Source organism: Erpetoichthys calabaricus, chromosome 9, assembly GCF_900747795.2.
Source record: "Erpetoichthys calabaricus chromosome 9, fErpCal1.3, whole genome shotgun sequence".
Taxonomy (NCBI): domain Eukaryota; kingdom Metazoa; phylum Chordata; class Cladistia; order Polypteriformes; family Polypteridae; genus Erpetoichthys; species Erpetoichthys calabaricus.
Genome location: NC_041402.2, coordinates 90,523,240 through 90,538,833, shown reverse-complemented (window position 1 = coordinate 90,538,833; position 15,594 = coordinate 90,523,240). Strand labels below are relative to the sequence as shown.

The following is a 15,594-nucleotide window of genomic DNA, read 5'->3' as shown; positions in this document are numbered from 1 at the left end:
CTTGAAATCATTTTAAAGACGAAATGCATTAAAGTATACATATTACATTATACAGATACATTTTAAACTTCATTTAAATAATGTATATTGTTATTGATTAAATATGCAAGGACTCGGAGGCGCAACGTTAGTGATGAGCTGGCACCCTGTTCAGGGATTGTTCCTGCCTCGTGCTGTATGCATGCTGGGATTGGCGCGACCTTGGATGGATAGATGGATGGAATAATTAAATATTTACTACGAAGATATTTCAATGTTCCTTAAAAGTTTTGAAGAATCGGCGTTCTACACTTACAGATGGCTTGACATTTATTAAAGAGCTGATTGTTTGGCGATTGGTTGTTTCGAGAAACAAAAGGAAGGACAGGAATCGGAGGTTAGTACGTTTGAAAGAGACAGTACTGCTGCAATAAATTATTTTATTGAGGTTCGTGCACAGGGCAGCAAGCATCTTGCAGGAGGCAGGAACAATCTCAGGAAGGGGTGCCAGCTCGTTGCTACCACTGCGCCAACGTGCCTCAATGTTTTATACATGCTTTAATTTCAATTTTAATTTAAACTACGTGATTAAAGTGGAAATTTCAACCTTTTTTCACACTGTGTCCCAGCTTTTTTCTTTTCTCTGTACCCTAATACGCTTCCAAATGACACTCAGATGGTGGGCTAAGACTCACCTTTTCACAGTGATATCTGACCACATTTTTCTATTTCGGGCACTGTGCGACTTTCTGAACTTGAACTTTCAAGTTTCTCTGCCACTCTGTCACTCAGTCAACTTGGGTTTTGCTGAAATTCTTCTTTTTCCCCTTGCTTTTGCCATTGTCTTTTCACAGAACGCAAAACATAAGGGGCTATTTATATTGATTTGCATATTCAAAGATGTGTAATTCCAAGAGGAGTCAGGGTGGAGCAACAGGTGTGTGCACAAGCGTTACTTTTCAGGCTGACTGGGATTAATGGAGCGGAAGAACGTGGAAGTTGGCATATGCACAGATCTATGCATGTTTTAGTGTGAATTCTACACACGCCATTATGCATGAGGCATTAACATTATTGTTTTTAACCCATTCCTATTTAGTAGTGATGGGCGGAGTGAAGCCTCACGAAGCATCAACACGTTTGAAGCAATTGTGTCGGAAATCGTATTGAAGCTTCGAAGCATTTGACACTCACCTCTCTAGTGACACCTCCTGGCCATTTTCATTAACGTTACAGAAACTTATGATCCACTTCAATGACGTCTGTTAAAACTCTTATTGCTTTTATTTTTTCGCAGCTACAGACTGACAACGAAGAGAAGGGATCGTCAGCAGCTTCTAGTGTCTGATGTCTAAAAAATATAAATATAACTAACGCCGACAGGCAGAATGCACTATACGATAGCAAGAGTTAAACAAAATAAGACGCCTCACCTCATGGATTCCCGGCTCTTTCAATTAGTATTTACTTTTGCACTGTATCATTATAATCGCTCCTGTTATTAGTATTATAATTAACCCTGATCTTTTCTTGAGATCACATTTAATAGCTTTAAATGTTTTCTTTGGTCTGACTTAATTAAAATGGAGTAGACAGAAAATAAAGGTTTATCCCTGTACTTTGCCATGATATAGGTAAGCACATTTGAGAAAGAAAATGTGAAATCCTTAAATCACAGATGTTATTATTCCATCAAGTATTAAACTATTTCATTTATTAATACTTTACAATATTTTTTGGAGCTCAAAAGTAACGAGTTTGCTACGAGAAAAGACGCCGTCAGTGGCTCAATTAACTAAGGTGGTTGCTTTTCACATTCTGAGCGTAGTGCTAGCCCGAGTTCGATCCGAACTAAAGACTCATCATAATTAATAAAAATTAAAAAAAATAATCTCGAGTGAAGTCTTTATAACCAATTTGAACTAAATAATTTTGAGAGATACTGTGGAAGGATCGCATAAGAGATCTGTTCGTGAATCATCCCCACTTAGAATCGCCATCAAAATGCGATGACTAATTGCGTAAGGCAGCTCACGTATTTACATTAATTCATCTTCTATTGAATTTGCTCTGCTGCACCAAACATTCAAAGGTGTCAATCTGGAGCTCATCAGAGAGGCTGAGAGACATGGTGCAGATCAGTCACCGGTACACAGACACACACGGGACACTCCTAGGTGAGCAGTGCATGGATCAAGTGAGCATTGCACGTATCAAGGTCAGCATTAAAGATCCTCTTGAGTGCTGAGGCAACAACAAAAAGCAGCAGGATAAACACATCTGGACCTGCTGCCGAAAACGCATTTGCTTTTAACAACAGCATCCCTCCCTCGTGAACACATCTTCAAGGTCCGGACAGGCGATCAGGAAAAAGTTGTCTTAGTCACAGCACAGTGCAATAATAAAACATTTCCTAAAACATATAGTTGTCCAGTCTGTATCATTCCTAAGCAATCTTCCAGTTATAGAGGCGCAATCCCAGTTACTAACACATTTATCGTGTAGCTCTCCCCCCCCCCCCCAACACTCAAAGTAAGAACACATTCCACCTTATTAATTTAATATTTAAAATTTTAAACTGCTAAACCCGCCATCAACAACTACAATAACAGTTGAAATCGTCACTCAAATATTTTTTTTTTGTTATAGACATAAAACAAGATGCCCATTTCCATTTGATAGATCTTTACTAGTGTTCTCGCCTTGCTCGCTCTCGGTCCACGGTGGAATTTGCTGTTAAATGGAAAAAAAAAAGAAAAACAGACTCTTTTGGGTCACAATTCACAATGGGTGGACGTGGGACCCGAACCCAAGCAAGCCTTAGTATGGAGTGGCAACGCTACCACTGCACCACTACTATTTTCAGCAGAGTGGATGTATATAATGCATGTTTTGTATGTATGTATGTATGTATGCAATGAAGACAAAAACAATGATATCCATCCATCCATTTTCCAACCCGCTGAATCCGAACACAGGTTCACGGGGGTCTGCTGCAGCCAATCCCAGCCAACACAGGGCACAAGGCAGGAACCAATCCTGGGCAGGGTGCCAACCCACCGCAGATTTGTATGATGTATAATTTATAATTTTATTTTTTACCACAAAGTATTATCGAGCACAATCATTTAACATGTATGGATCATCCACAAACATTCATTTCAATGGGAATTCTGTCGAGTTTTTGAACTCTGTTGATGCGATATGTACTTCAAACGGGAGCTCGTCAGCACCAAGCAGACATGCACACTGGAATCATCAAGCTTGGTTAGAAGCACTGAGCAGACATGCGTACTAAGATTGCATCATGACGGAGCTCTGAAGCCTCAGACATGCGTAGTACTGAGATCATGACGGGTATCCGAATCCTCAGTCATGCGTAGTGCTGAGATTGCGTCATGACGAGCTTCAAACTGGGCTTTGAAGCCTCAGACATGCGTAGTACTGAGCTCATGACGGAGCTCTGAAGCCTCAGACATGCGTAGTACTGAGATCATGACGGTGCTCCGAAGCTTCAGACATGCGCACTGGATTAACTGAGGCTTCAAAGCCGCGAGCAGATTCGAAGCCTCAGACATGCGCACTGGGTTAACTGAGGCTTCGAAGTGTCGAGCAGATTCGAAGCCTCAGACATGCGCACTGGGTTAACTGAGGCTTCGAAGCCTCGAGCAGATTCGAAGTCTCAGACATGCGTAGTACTTAGATTGCATCATGACGGGCTTCGAACGGGGCTTCGAAGCCTCAGACATGCGTAGTACTGAGCTAATGACGGAGCTCTGAAGCCTCAGACATGCGTAGTACTGAGATAATGACAGGGCTGTGAAGCCTCAGACATGCGTAGTACTGAGATTGGATCATGATAGGGCTTCAAAGTCTCGAGCAGACATGGTCACTGGTTACTGAATCTTTGTGAAGCCTCAGCACACTCAAAGGCATTGACCTCTATATTTTGAAAGTCTATCTGACACTTAACTCTCTAGTTATATTTTGTAATTCGTATTGACATTACACACTTCACTTAATATAGTTAAACTACAATTCAGGTAGTTGCTGAGAAGTAATTACTGTTCTTGTGGTTTGCTGTGATTTCCTTTGTCTGATACATAGTGTCAAAGATATATTGTCATATATCAACTTTATATATATATATAAAAAGATTAGGTAAATCGTGCAACCTTTTTATGGAACGCTTAATTTTGTTCAAAACCGCACGTCATACAGTATACATCTATGAATATAATTTTTTTGTCTTCATTAGGAGAATACAACAATGATACTCTCGTGTCAATTAAACCAATTTAACGTGTATATGTCAAACAACATATTTCCACATCTGCCGCAGTAAGAACAGTAGTATTAGTTCAGTTGTGCGAAGCGCGTTAATTATCCTGATTAGGTGGCTCAATGGTATCGCAACTGTCTCTCAGTAAAAACACCAGGCGTTCGCGTCGTCGATCCTCCACTTGTGAAAGGCTTTTTTTCAATTCCTCCATTTAACAATATTTTCAGCTTGGACGGATAGCGAGCGAATTGAGCTGTCGAGGGAAGGTTGGGCCGCCGTAGTCGGGCAGGGGGCACACGTCCCTAATTATATTGTGTATGTAAAGAGTTTCACTGTAAAACGTAATAAGCTTCATATTTGTGTGTTTGGAGACCCTGGTGTCGTACTGAATTTGCATTGTAGAAAAACAAACTACTGTCCAGCATGCCTAAATGTGTCTTTTCGTTTCTGATCGCTATACAGAACTACCAATTTCAGCCAATCAGCGCCTTCAAAACATGCAGAATGACAGTGTGAACCTTTATTGTAGCAGTGCAGCATCTTCGTACAGTCAGTCATTGTCTTGTTAGACTATTTACTGTTAAGTGCTGCTTGAGCTACCGTTTATAGTACAAAAGGTAGCTTACGTAGTTCTTAAATTGGTATTGAAATGCACACACAAGTCTCCTAAATTATTTATTGAAATGCCTACATTTACAGTGTCCGTTTTAGGAAATCGTAGTTTTTACTTGTTCCCGTTATTAGGAATTACAATTTCTCAGTGTCACATATTATTCGTTACTACTCGCGAGTCCCGCATCATTGAGATTCTGATTTATATTCTGTATAAGCAATGTTTTTAAAAGGAGCGTTAATTGAACTGACTATAGCTGACTTGTCATCTTCTTAAAATGGCTTTATTGATTTGATGTTGACAATCATAAGGTCAAAAACCAAGGAGGATATGAGTTTGCATGGACTGTGCTGTTTCTTTTTTTTCGTGACATTGCGTCAGAAGAGAGTGCGTCAAGTTAACAATGTATTCTGTCCTAAATGACAGCGCACACGCTTTTTGATATTTCCTAAAGGCCAATGTGTCTCAGTTTGCTCATTAATATATTTTGACGGTGTATTTTAGTGAGAATGATTATAAACATATTACCCATGTTCATTTCCGATGTAGATATGTAACGTTTGGTGAGAATAAATAAAAAGTAACAACACATATAAGTTATGTTGCATTGTTTATGATTAACAAAATTCATAGTTTATCTGAAATGTTCTACTTATACAGTCGATTTATTCCACTTCTGAAGGTGTACATTGTTGGTATTCTCCATTGCAATTGCCCCCGAGTGTAACGTGTGCCAGTGCAACTGAAGGGTGGCAGACGAGCTCACGTAATGGGTGACAAGGCACATCCTCACCCTGATGCTGAGGCTCTTGTCATGAATATTCCCATCTTGTGCTTTTTCTCGTTTCTGCCAGTTTACTATTATTATTGGACACGTATGTAGAGAAAATGTGCGTCTTATTTTATGTCTATGAAAGGAAGGACGGTAAAGCCTTGAATGAAACTGAGTGTTGATGATTTGGGTGACACGACAGGTGAGGAACAGGGAACGTTAAATGTGACAGTGACTGCGGGGGATTGTGGAACTGGAAGATGGTTTAAGAATACAGAAACGACAAAAGCTTAGTCTTTCAATAATTCTAATTACATCAATGATTTACTCTGTTGTGCTGCAGTTCGGAAGAGTACTTATTCCCAAAAAGAAACTTAATGTTAGTTAGGGTCTATGGCTTTGAAGATGACGAATTACAGCAATATATCTCAGGTTGGCTCTGAAAGCTGACTCACACTTTATGAGCACTGAACAGCAGCTCTGACACCAATGTTCCATGATAGATATATCCTGTATACAACAAGACTATCAGGAAAGAACAGTTTACGATTGACAGAATGAGGTCATTTTGCATCATATGTATGAGGGGAAAAAAAAAACACATCTAATTTTATGCTCCAAAGAGTGCATATGTTATCACAAAGTCAGGGAGGATAGAGATAAACAAAAAAAAATTAACTGAGCTCTAAAACAAGAAAAACATCTTCAACATAACAAAACCCTGCAAAAATCCAGCTGTGAATGTTTGTGAGAAAGGAAAGTGTACAGGCATAGAAATATACTGTATGAAGAACAAATGTTCAGAACTCACAATACTGAACTATGAAGTAAATAATATGTAAAATAGGAACTGGGACTGCAAGCAAGTCAAAATTTGAACTGTGAGAGCTAATACTGACTAACTTGCCAATAATTTGAAAAGCAGGACCTTTTTCTTTACTTCAACAAAGTCTCCTTAAACCTTCAAACTCTGAACTCTAAATTCAATCTCAAACTAAGTCGTGTGTCTTATTTTAAATGACTGCTATAGACTGATTTTAAACACTGTATGTTTACTGACTTGAATCGAGTATCTTTTAGGTTATTCTTTTAACATCCTAAAAAAACAGACTGTTACAAATCCTTTTTGTAATTTATTAGGCCTGGGGTAAATAGGATCAGAATGGACAATCAGCCTGTCAGCCTGAGAAAGACAAACACTTATTGGTTATTTTTATAATCATTGTTAATTCCACAGGAAGTGAGGCCTTTAAGCTTGCAGCTGTCCTACACACAGAAGATAAAGCAGAGCAAGGAGAGCAAACAAGGGAACAATTAATGAAAGAAGAAACCAAAGAAAGACTTCTGCAGCTCTGGGTCTAGAACTGAAAAGACTCATTTTCCATCACCTTGATTTTCTACTTAAGTATTTTCTTATAAGGCTGTTTTCAAACAAATTTCCTAACCTTTTAAGATTTTTTCCAAACGCATTTCCTACTATTGCTACTATTGGTTTTACTGTGCTTTTATTAATTTTACTTTGTAGCTGTATTGATTGGCTCATGGTATATCTAAGAGTACCTGGTGTGGATGATTGCTGTATTTCCACAGGGTTTGCAACTGAGAGGAAACATCTTCAATAGAAAGCAGAACGGTGAGCAAGCACCTGCTTGGCTGATTGGCAAAGGTGTAGCTTATGTCTGAAGATAATCATTTGGTCTGCTTGTGCTCAGCTAGCATGTCTCTTTGCTTTAGGCTGCTGCCCACATGCAGGTAAGGCTGTACACATGGGGTACTATAAAGTAGATACCCAACACTCAAATAAACAGTGTAGTTAGCATTAACTATAATGTAGGCAAACCAAAATAATGGACACAGGAATTTCCATTATAACAATAATAATAATAATATTAATAATAATAAAATTCTTTACATTTATATAGCGCTTTTCTCACTACTTTTCAAGGTATAGCAATAACTGCTCCTGGTGTGGGTGATTGCCATATTCGCATAGGTGTTAGCAGCTGAGGAGGGACGCCTACAATAAAAAGTGCCTGATGTCACTTAACCATTTGCTCTGCTTGTGCTGAGCTAACAAGTCTCTTTGCTTAAAGCAGCTGTTTACATGCAGATAAGGCTACATATGTGGGAAGCTATATAGCAGCTACATTAAGGCAAATTTCTGAAACAATACAGAAAGCTAAAATAATTTTTCTAGCATCTTACAGTGCTGTGATACAACACTTTAAATATCTGTTCAACCATGAATCTGTACAGATGGTGAACACCAGTTAGTTACATAGAACCCTGATAACACATCACTGGGTGAGCCACAATCTCTGCCGACAAGAATGCTGCCATAAGTCACCAAAAGTAAGAAGCACATCTGGTGTTCAATCAGCCAAGGTACACACATGTCACTCCTCTCTTCATATAACTACATTGGCTCCCTGTAGCAGCATGTATTAAGTTCAAATCTCTGATGCTTGCTGACAGAATAGTCAATGGATCAGCACCTAAATACTTGGACACATGTCCACGAGATCCTATGCTCCCTCTCATCCGTCCACTAAGCTCTGCTGATAAATGATATCTTGTGATGCCACCTCTGCGTGGGATTGAATTTCAGTCCAGACTTTTTTCATGTGAAGCTTCTGGCTGGTGGAACAAGCTGTCCACCTTCATTCTGAATTTTGATTCCTTCAGTGTGTTTAAGAAGCATTTGAAGACTTTTGTTTAGTGAATTTTTGTCTGATACTACCTATAAGGTTTTATTACATGGGTAACTAACTTGTATTTTTGCTCTGTGCTTTTAATATGTAATGTTCAATATTGTAACCTTGTCCTATAACACTTGTTACCAAACAGTCCTATCAAAACTAACAAATTGAAAAGTTTTCAACTATCTAACCTATACTTTAAAAGTAAATGCACATAATTCAGGTCAGAATACTGCTTGATTATGCAAGCATCTTTAGATGATTGTATTGAAAAGTACACTGAAACATATTTGATTAATTTTGTGAACTGTAACTTTTATCTCTCTACTGTCCTTATTTACAAATATTTTATTAACTTTAGATACCTGGATTATCCAAACTTTAGATGTTCATAGATCCTAGCACTCATTACATGGCAGTAACCAAATATGGATAGGTGGCTAGTCTACTGCAGTGTTCATCCTGGTACAAATAAAATCAATCAATCAATCAATCAATCAATCTTTTTTCTTTCTTTTTTTTGCTGCTCCTGCTAGAGGTCGCTACAGCGGATCATCTTCTTCCACATCTTCCTGTCCTCTGCATCTTGCTCTGTCACACCCACCACCTGCACGTCTTCTCTCACCACATCCATAAATCTCCTCTTAGGCCTTCTTCTTTTCCTCTTGCCTGGCAACTCCATCCCTGAATCCTTCTCCCAATATACCCAGCATCTCCCCTCTGCACATGTCCAAAGCAATGCAATCTCGCCTCTCTAGCTTTGTCTCCTAATCATCCAACCTGAGCTGACCCTCTAATGCACTCATTCCTAATCCTGTCCATCCTCGCCACACTCAATGCAAATCTTAACATCTATAACTCTGCTACCTCCGTCTCGGTCTCCCGTTTTTAGGTCAGTGCCACCATCTCCAACCCATATAGCATAGCTGGTCTCACTACCGTCTTACAGTATAGACCTTCCCTTTCACTCTTGCTAATACCTGTCTGTCACAAATTACTCCTGACACTCTTCACCACCCAGTCCACCCTGCCTGCACTCTCTTTTTCACCTCTCTTCCACATTTTTCTGTTACTCTGTACTGTTGATCCGAAGTATTTAAACTCCTCTACTCCCTGCATCCCCACCATTCCTCTGACCTCCCTTTCATTCACACACATGTATTCTGTCTTGTTCCTACTGACCTGCATTCCTCTCCTCTCTAGAGGATATCTCCACCTCTCCACGGTCCCCTCAGCTTGCTTCCTATTCTTGTTACAGATCACAATGTCCTCCGCAAACATCACAGTCCGTAGTGACTCCTGTCTAATCTCCTCTGTCAATATGTCCATCACCATTGCAAATTAGAAAAGGGCTCAGAGCTGATCCCTGATGTAATCCCACCACAACCTTAAACACATCTGTCACTCCTACCACAGACTTCACCATTGTCCCACTTCCCTCGTACATATCCTGTACAACTCTTACATATTTCTCTGTCACTCCCGACTTCCTCATATAATACCAAAAGTCCTCCTCGAGGCACCCTGTCATATGGTTTCTTTATGTCCACAAAGACACAATGCAACTACTTTTTGCCTTATCTATACTTCTCCATCAACACCCTCAGAGCAAACATGGCATCTATCCGTAGTGCTCTTTCCCGGCATGAAACCATACTGCTGCTCACCAATCATCACCTCCTGTCTTAACCTAGCTTCTGCTACTCTTTCCCATAATTTCATGCTGTGGCTGATTGATTTTATCTCTCTGTGTTTACTACAGTACACTCCTTAGGTATCCTCTCACTTTCCAAGATTGCATTAAACAATCTTGTCAAAAACTCCACTGCCATCTCTCCTAAACACCTCCATGCTTCCACAGGTATGTCATCAGGACCAACAGCCTTTCCGTATTCTATCCTCTTCATAGGTGTCCTTCCTTCTTCCTCGCTATTCTCTTGTGCTTCCTGGTTCACCATCTCCACATCATCCCACCTTCTCTCTCATTCTCTTCATTCATCAACCTCTCAATCTTTCCATCTGCTCAACACACTCCTCAGTTGTGAGAATGTTTCCATCATTATCCTTTATCAAATCTTTATTTTAAATGGAAAAAATAAAATAAAGCCTACTTTTGATACAATATGAAATCTTCCAATCTAGCTGGAGTAATAAATTTTAACGATAAAACTTCAAGTGTTGCTTTCACAAAACGTGATGAAAAAGTTACTTTTTCAATCCACATTTGGACAGCCATGTTAATTTGTTTTGTTTCTTACCTCTTCTCTGGGTGTGGCTCAAATAGTTCATCAGAAGAACCACTTTTCCTCTTTTCCTCTTCTTCTTCACTTGATAAATCTCTACAAAATAACATGTGTTCACTCACTTCAGCATTTCTCTGTTTTTAAATAGTCTATAAAGCAGTTGTAAGAAAAATACTAGGATACAATATCCTGTGTGTATCAACTACTTTTAATACACAGATTTGCAGATATACTGCTCCCAAATCTTGTGAGAATTACAAGTGAAAAACTGTCATTAAATATACTACACTTAAACAGGGAAAGGAAAAGGACTCATTTTATAGAATTAACCAGTGGCAGGTATATGACAATTCTTAAGAAAAAAGTTGCTCTACTTCATAACAAACATATCATAATGTCACATGGAAAGATTTAGCTCCATTGAAAAATACCCCTTGCTCCACATTCCAGGCTTCATTAGACACAACGCACAATCTTCCTTTCTTATGCCAGGATTTTTTCCTGTGTCCTTTGACCTCCCTCGTGAGCAGTATGTCACTCCTTTGTAATTTTTCAAGATTTAACTTCTCTGGACAATTCTAACTGACTTAAAAAATATGTTGTCTTTACCTAATGTTTCAAAAACATCTCTACAATACTGTTTAACTTTTCTACTTCTATGTAGCTTAATTTTGAATGCTATCTGGAGGTTGTCAGTTCTTGAATAAATCCCTAATTGTGTCGTTTTGTGAAATAATTTTCAATTAATTAAATTAGAACCATTTTGGTAACTTTATAACATACTTTTGTAGTTTATATCAAATTTATTTTAATTTTTCTACATAGAATTCTAAATTAACAGCTTTGATAAGATTGGAAGGGTGTTGACTTGGCATGTTATTTCTGAGTAAATACATGTGAATGATATAGTTCAAACAAGTTTTTTGAATGAAATTAATACCTTGCCAATGTCAGAAATATATATTAGTATATTTAGACAGTGGTACACATGGGGAGAAGCTAAACATACACAACACAACAGCTTATGGCATATATAATGTGTAGAACTCATTTAGGATGTATTTTGTTAAATCAATGTAGGATACATATTTAAGAACATTATTAAATTATCAATTTTTACTGTCTGCCAACTACTGAACTAAGCTCTTATTTTTATATGTTTTTGAAGTGGACAATAGTGCAAGCAGAAGAACATTGTTCTTATATTGTTAGAGTCACTGTTCTCAGGTAAAACTACATTTTAAAACTACATTGACCTACTAATTCATACATGTTCTTATCTAATGATAAAAAAAGTCCAAAGAACTTTCTTTGAAAGAAAGAAAGAAAGATTGAGCCAACAAAAAATAAAGTGACAAACTGATATGGGCACAAAACAGTCCCTATTCAAAAAGGCCCACCAGTGCCTTTACTTCCTCCAATGCCCAAGTTTAGATGCCTGCCTCGTCTGTTCTCATTAACTTCTACAGGTGCATTGGCTGCATCATATCCTAGTATGGTACTTGCTCAGCTCAAGATCATAAAACACTACAGAGGGTGATGAGGGTGGTACAGAGTATTACCAGCACCAAGCTGCTTTCTGTGTAACACTAACTGCCTTAGAAAGTCTAACAGTATATACTTAAAGACATCAGCTATTCTGTAAAGCTACTTTTCTCACTCATCCTTTCTGGTGAACAGTATAGGTCAGAGATAGTATATACCCACAAGTCATAAGGTTCTTGAATAGTCAATCACAAAAATATCAAATATTGTAACATTACAGTGTGTTTGCCTATATATACATAAATAATACTTACAAATACATACGCAAGTAAGAATTTCATGACAATGACAAGAAAATGACCTGACTTTCTTCCCAATGAAAAACCAACTAAAAAAAACAGTAGGTGAGCGAGCTGCATCTAGCACCCTCTTTTAGGTTTATGAATGAACATTTACCCACTGTTGGAAAATGGATGGATATACTTACTATAAGCTAAAACAAATTATAATGTTCCCTTTCAGTTTTTTTTTTTTTTTTTTTAAACAAGTACTAATACAGTAGCATTGTTGGTCTCATTTAAAGCCACCTTGTTTAGTACAAAATTGTTTATTGTATTTATTAATAACTGATAAATCAACATACCGTAATTTATGTTATAAAAAAAACCCTCACTAAATCACTACAATGTTTATATAGTCATGTGAGAAAATAAGTACACTCTAGAATTGTTGACTTTTTCAATATATTTGAACAGACAAATATTAAATCTTCATACAAACAATGCCTAGACATAAAGCTGATATGCCTGAATAAAAGCACAAGGAAAAAAATTCTTTTTCAATCATTTACAGCATTCAACAAAAATATCAATAGATGTAATGGTCTGCTGGGGAAAAAGTAAGTATATCTTTGGCCTCAGAAGCTGGTATTGCCCCCTTTAACAGAAACAACCTCTTGCAGCCAGTTTCCATAACTGCACATTTCTCTTTCTGATTGCAGATGCATACAATTTGACAACTGTTGCAAGGGTTACCTGCAGATCGCAGAATGAAATTGTGGAGAAAAAAAAAAGAACAAGAACAATGAAAGTAAAGGAAACTACCTTTAGTCAGAGACTGATAACATAGAAAGATGCATTATTAATTCTGGCGCTGGTCAACTACAGGCAGATTGAATTCATATTAACCCAGAGGTAGCCTAAAAAATCTTATGATCCCTATCCATTTAGCTTTGTGGCTACAACTCTCGAGAACTTTCTACCTTAGTCTGTAATGAGACTTCTTTAATTATAACATTTAAATTGTAATTAAAGAGTTCTCCTTAATGCTCTTGCATTCTAGTACTTTTTTTCTTATATAAGCTCTTTGAAGCAGACTCTGCTGAATTGAGTTTATTCAAGCGTCAACTGAGTTTTGATTTCCATCACATTAATCTTGATATGTCACCTAATCCTGTCAATATTACAATTGTGCGCATTATATATACTGTGCCACTATTAAACAAGTCATAAAAATAATCAAATGTGCAAATATATACTATAAAAGGAGACTTGTTAGTACAGTGTTACTCTGGTACTGAATCGTAATCCTTCCTACTAAAATACTTTGATTTGGTATGTGCTGCTAACTGCGCTTAGTAATTCAAGATGCTTTTCCTCATCAAATATTGTCTGAATTCAGATGACTTTTATTCTTAATGTGAAATGGATTGATGAATGTTCATTTTAAGATAAAGTGAACCATGTTGGTAATGCAATGTCCGACACACTAAACAGAATAAACAGAATGATAAATGTGTGCTGTGATGTTCTAGTTGATAATTATAAATGTAATTGAATACTCGGACCTTATCATGGCCTTCATCCTTCATTAATCAAATACTGTACTGTTGATGTTTCCGCAGAGGAGAAAATAAGCAATGGTACAGAACCAATTTAATTATTTATAAGTAATTATATTGATAAGTAAGAAAAGCTATATGTGGTGCAGTCTTCACTATCTAATAAGGATACCCAAATCATGACAACATGACAAATATATTGTCATGCACGTTCGAGTAGGAGGATGTTGTATGGACCAAGCAAAGGTAATTCCACACCAGGCCAGGGGGTGGCGGGGTGCACTAAACCTTCTCCTGTTATCTCTGCAGACCAGCCGCAGAAAAACTTGTCTGACTCATTGTTGAAGACTTTCCGGTTCTGGCTCCCAGCCTGATGTCAGGAGAAGGTCACTTCTGGTTCCCCTACGTCACTTACTGTCTTATCAGTTAAAACCGCCATCTTTCCATACCTCAAACAGTTCATGTCTGGACTCCAACAGAGACACTTCTGTCTACAAAAACAAACCCATTGCAGCCAGGGATAATATATGGGTGGCTGCCCCAAACCTTTTTAAGTATGTCGAGTCTAATCTTTTCACATTATATAAATACATAGTATTTAATAATAATATTGATAAATACTCAAAAATTGAGTATGATAGAAATAGTGAAACCCTTGAACAAGAAATGATTTTACCATCCTTGTAAGTATGATTACCAAGATTTATAACTACATCACACATAGTGATAGAAAGTGTGACATATTTTGGTCATTATTTTCGAATTGTCTTGTGGCAGATGGCCGAAGTACAGAAGAATCGGGGAAGATTTTATACTTGTATTTTTAAGGCTGTTTCTCCCCCGGACAGACAGAGGGAATCCCCCTTGGCTTGCAGCGGTGCGATGGGTTGTCAGCATGGAAGCTCAACATTGCTGGGGCCTGTGGCCTCTGCCAGGGGACACCTGGTCTTTTACAGGGCCCTATTTGACAGCACTTCCACCGAAACCCGGGAGTGCTGCCGGAAGAAGCTTGTTAAACACCTGGAGTCTTCCCGTGTGGCCTATAAAAGGAGCCAGTTACTACCACTCAATGGCCAGAAGTGGGAGGAAGAGGACAAAGCCTGAGGAGGAGTGGAGGTGAAAGGACTGGCGGCAAAAGGGACTGTGTTGGGCTGTGTGCTTTAGGTACTGTGCTGTGGGGAGCAGGGTGAAACACACCCCAATTGTAAATAAACCATATTTTGTGTGCAAAACTTGTCTCTTGCCTTTCTGTGTCAGGTTCTAGGGCAGCTGTACATGCTCTGGGATTTCACAGTCTATATAAAGAAAATCCAAGCAAAATGACACCTTTTATTGGCTAACTAAAAAGATTACAATATGCAAGCTTTCGAGGCAACTCAGGCCCCTTCTTCATCTTGCCTGAAGAAGGGGCCTGAGTTGCCTCGAAAGCTTGCATATTGTAATCTTTTTAGTTTAGTCATTTTGCTTGGATTTTCTCTACATTCATAATAGCTAACACAGTACAACACCCTAGTACTACAGACAGTCTATATAACAAACACATAAATTCACCCCAGGACAGTAACACTCAATACTGTCAATTATTACAGCAACAGGAGAGGGGTTTTCAAGGAGAACTCAATATTACAGCAATAACTGCAACTAAAAGTTTTCAGTAGGTCTTGATCAGTTCTGCACATTG

The 15,594-nt window shown here is 38.2% G+C and overlaps 1 protein-coding gene across 2 annotated transcripts in view; it reads right to left on the bottom strand.

The window, feature by feature from the left end:
• Positions 1 to 15,594, bottom strand: part of znf276 (zinc finger protein 276) — a 75,423-nt gene that overhangs the window by 17,277 nt on the left and 42,552 nt on the right. Inside the window, exon 6 of one of the 2 annotated variants that reach the window (XM_028809884.2) lies at positions 10,604 to 10,684. The exons of the other annotated variant lie outside the window; for it this stretch is intronic. Within the exon in view, the coding sequence (XP_028665717.1) occupies positions 10,604 to 10,684 (81 nt within the window). The remainder of the gene's footprint in view (positions 1 to 10,603; positions 10,685 to 15,594) is intronic. 2 annotated transcript variants of the gene reach the window in all.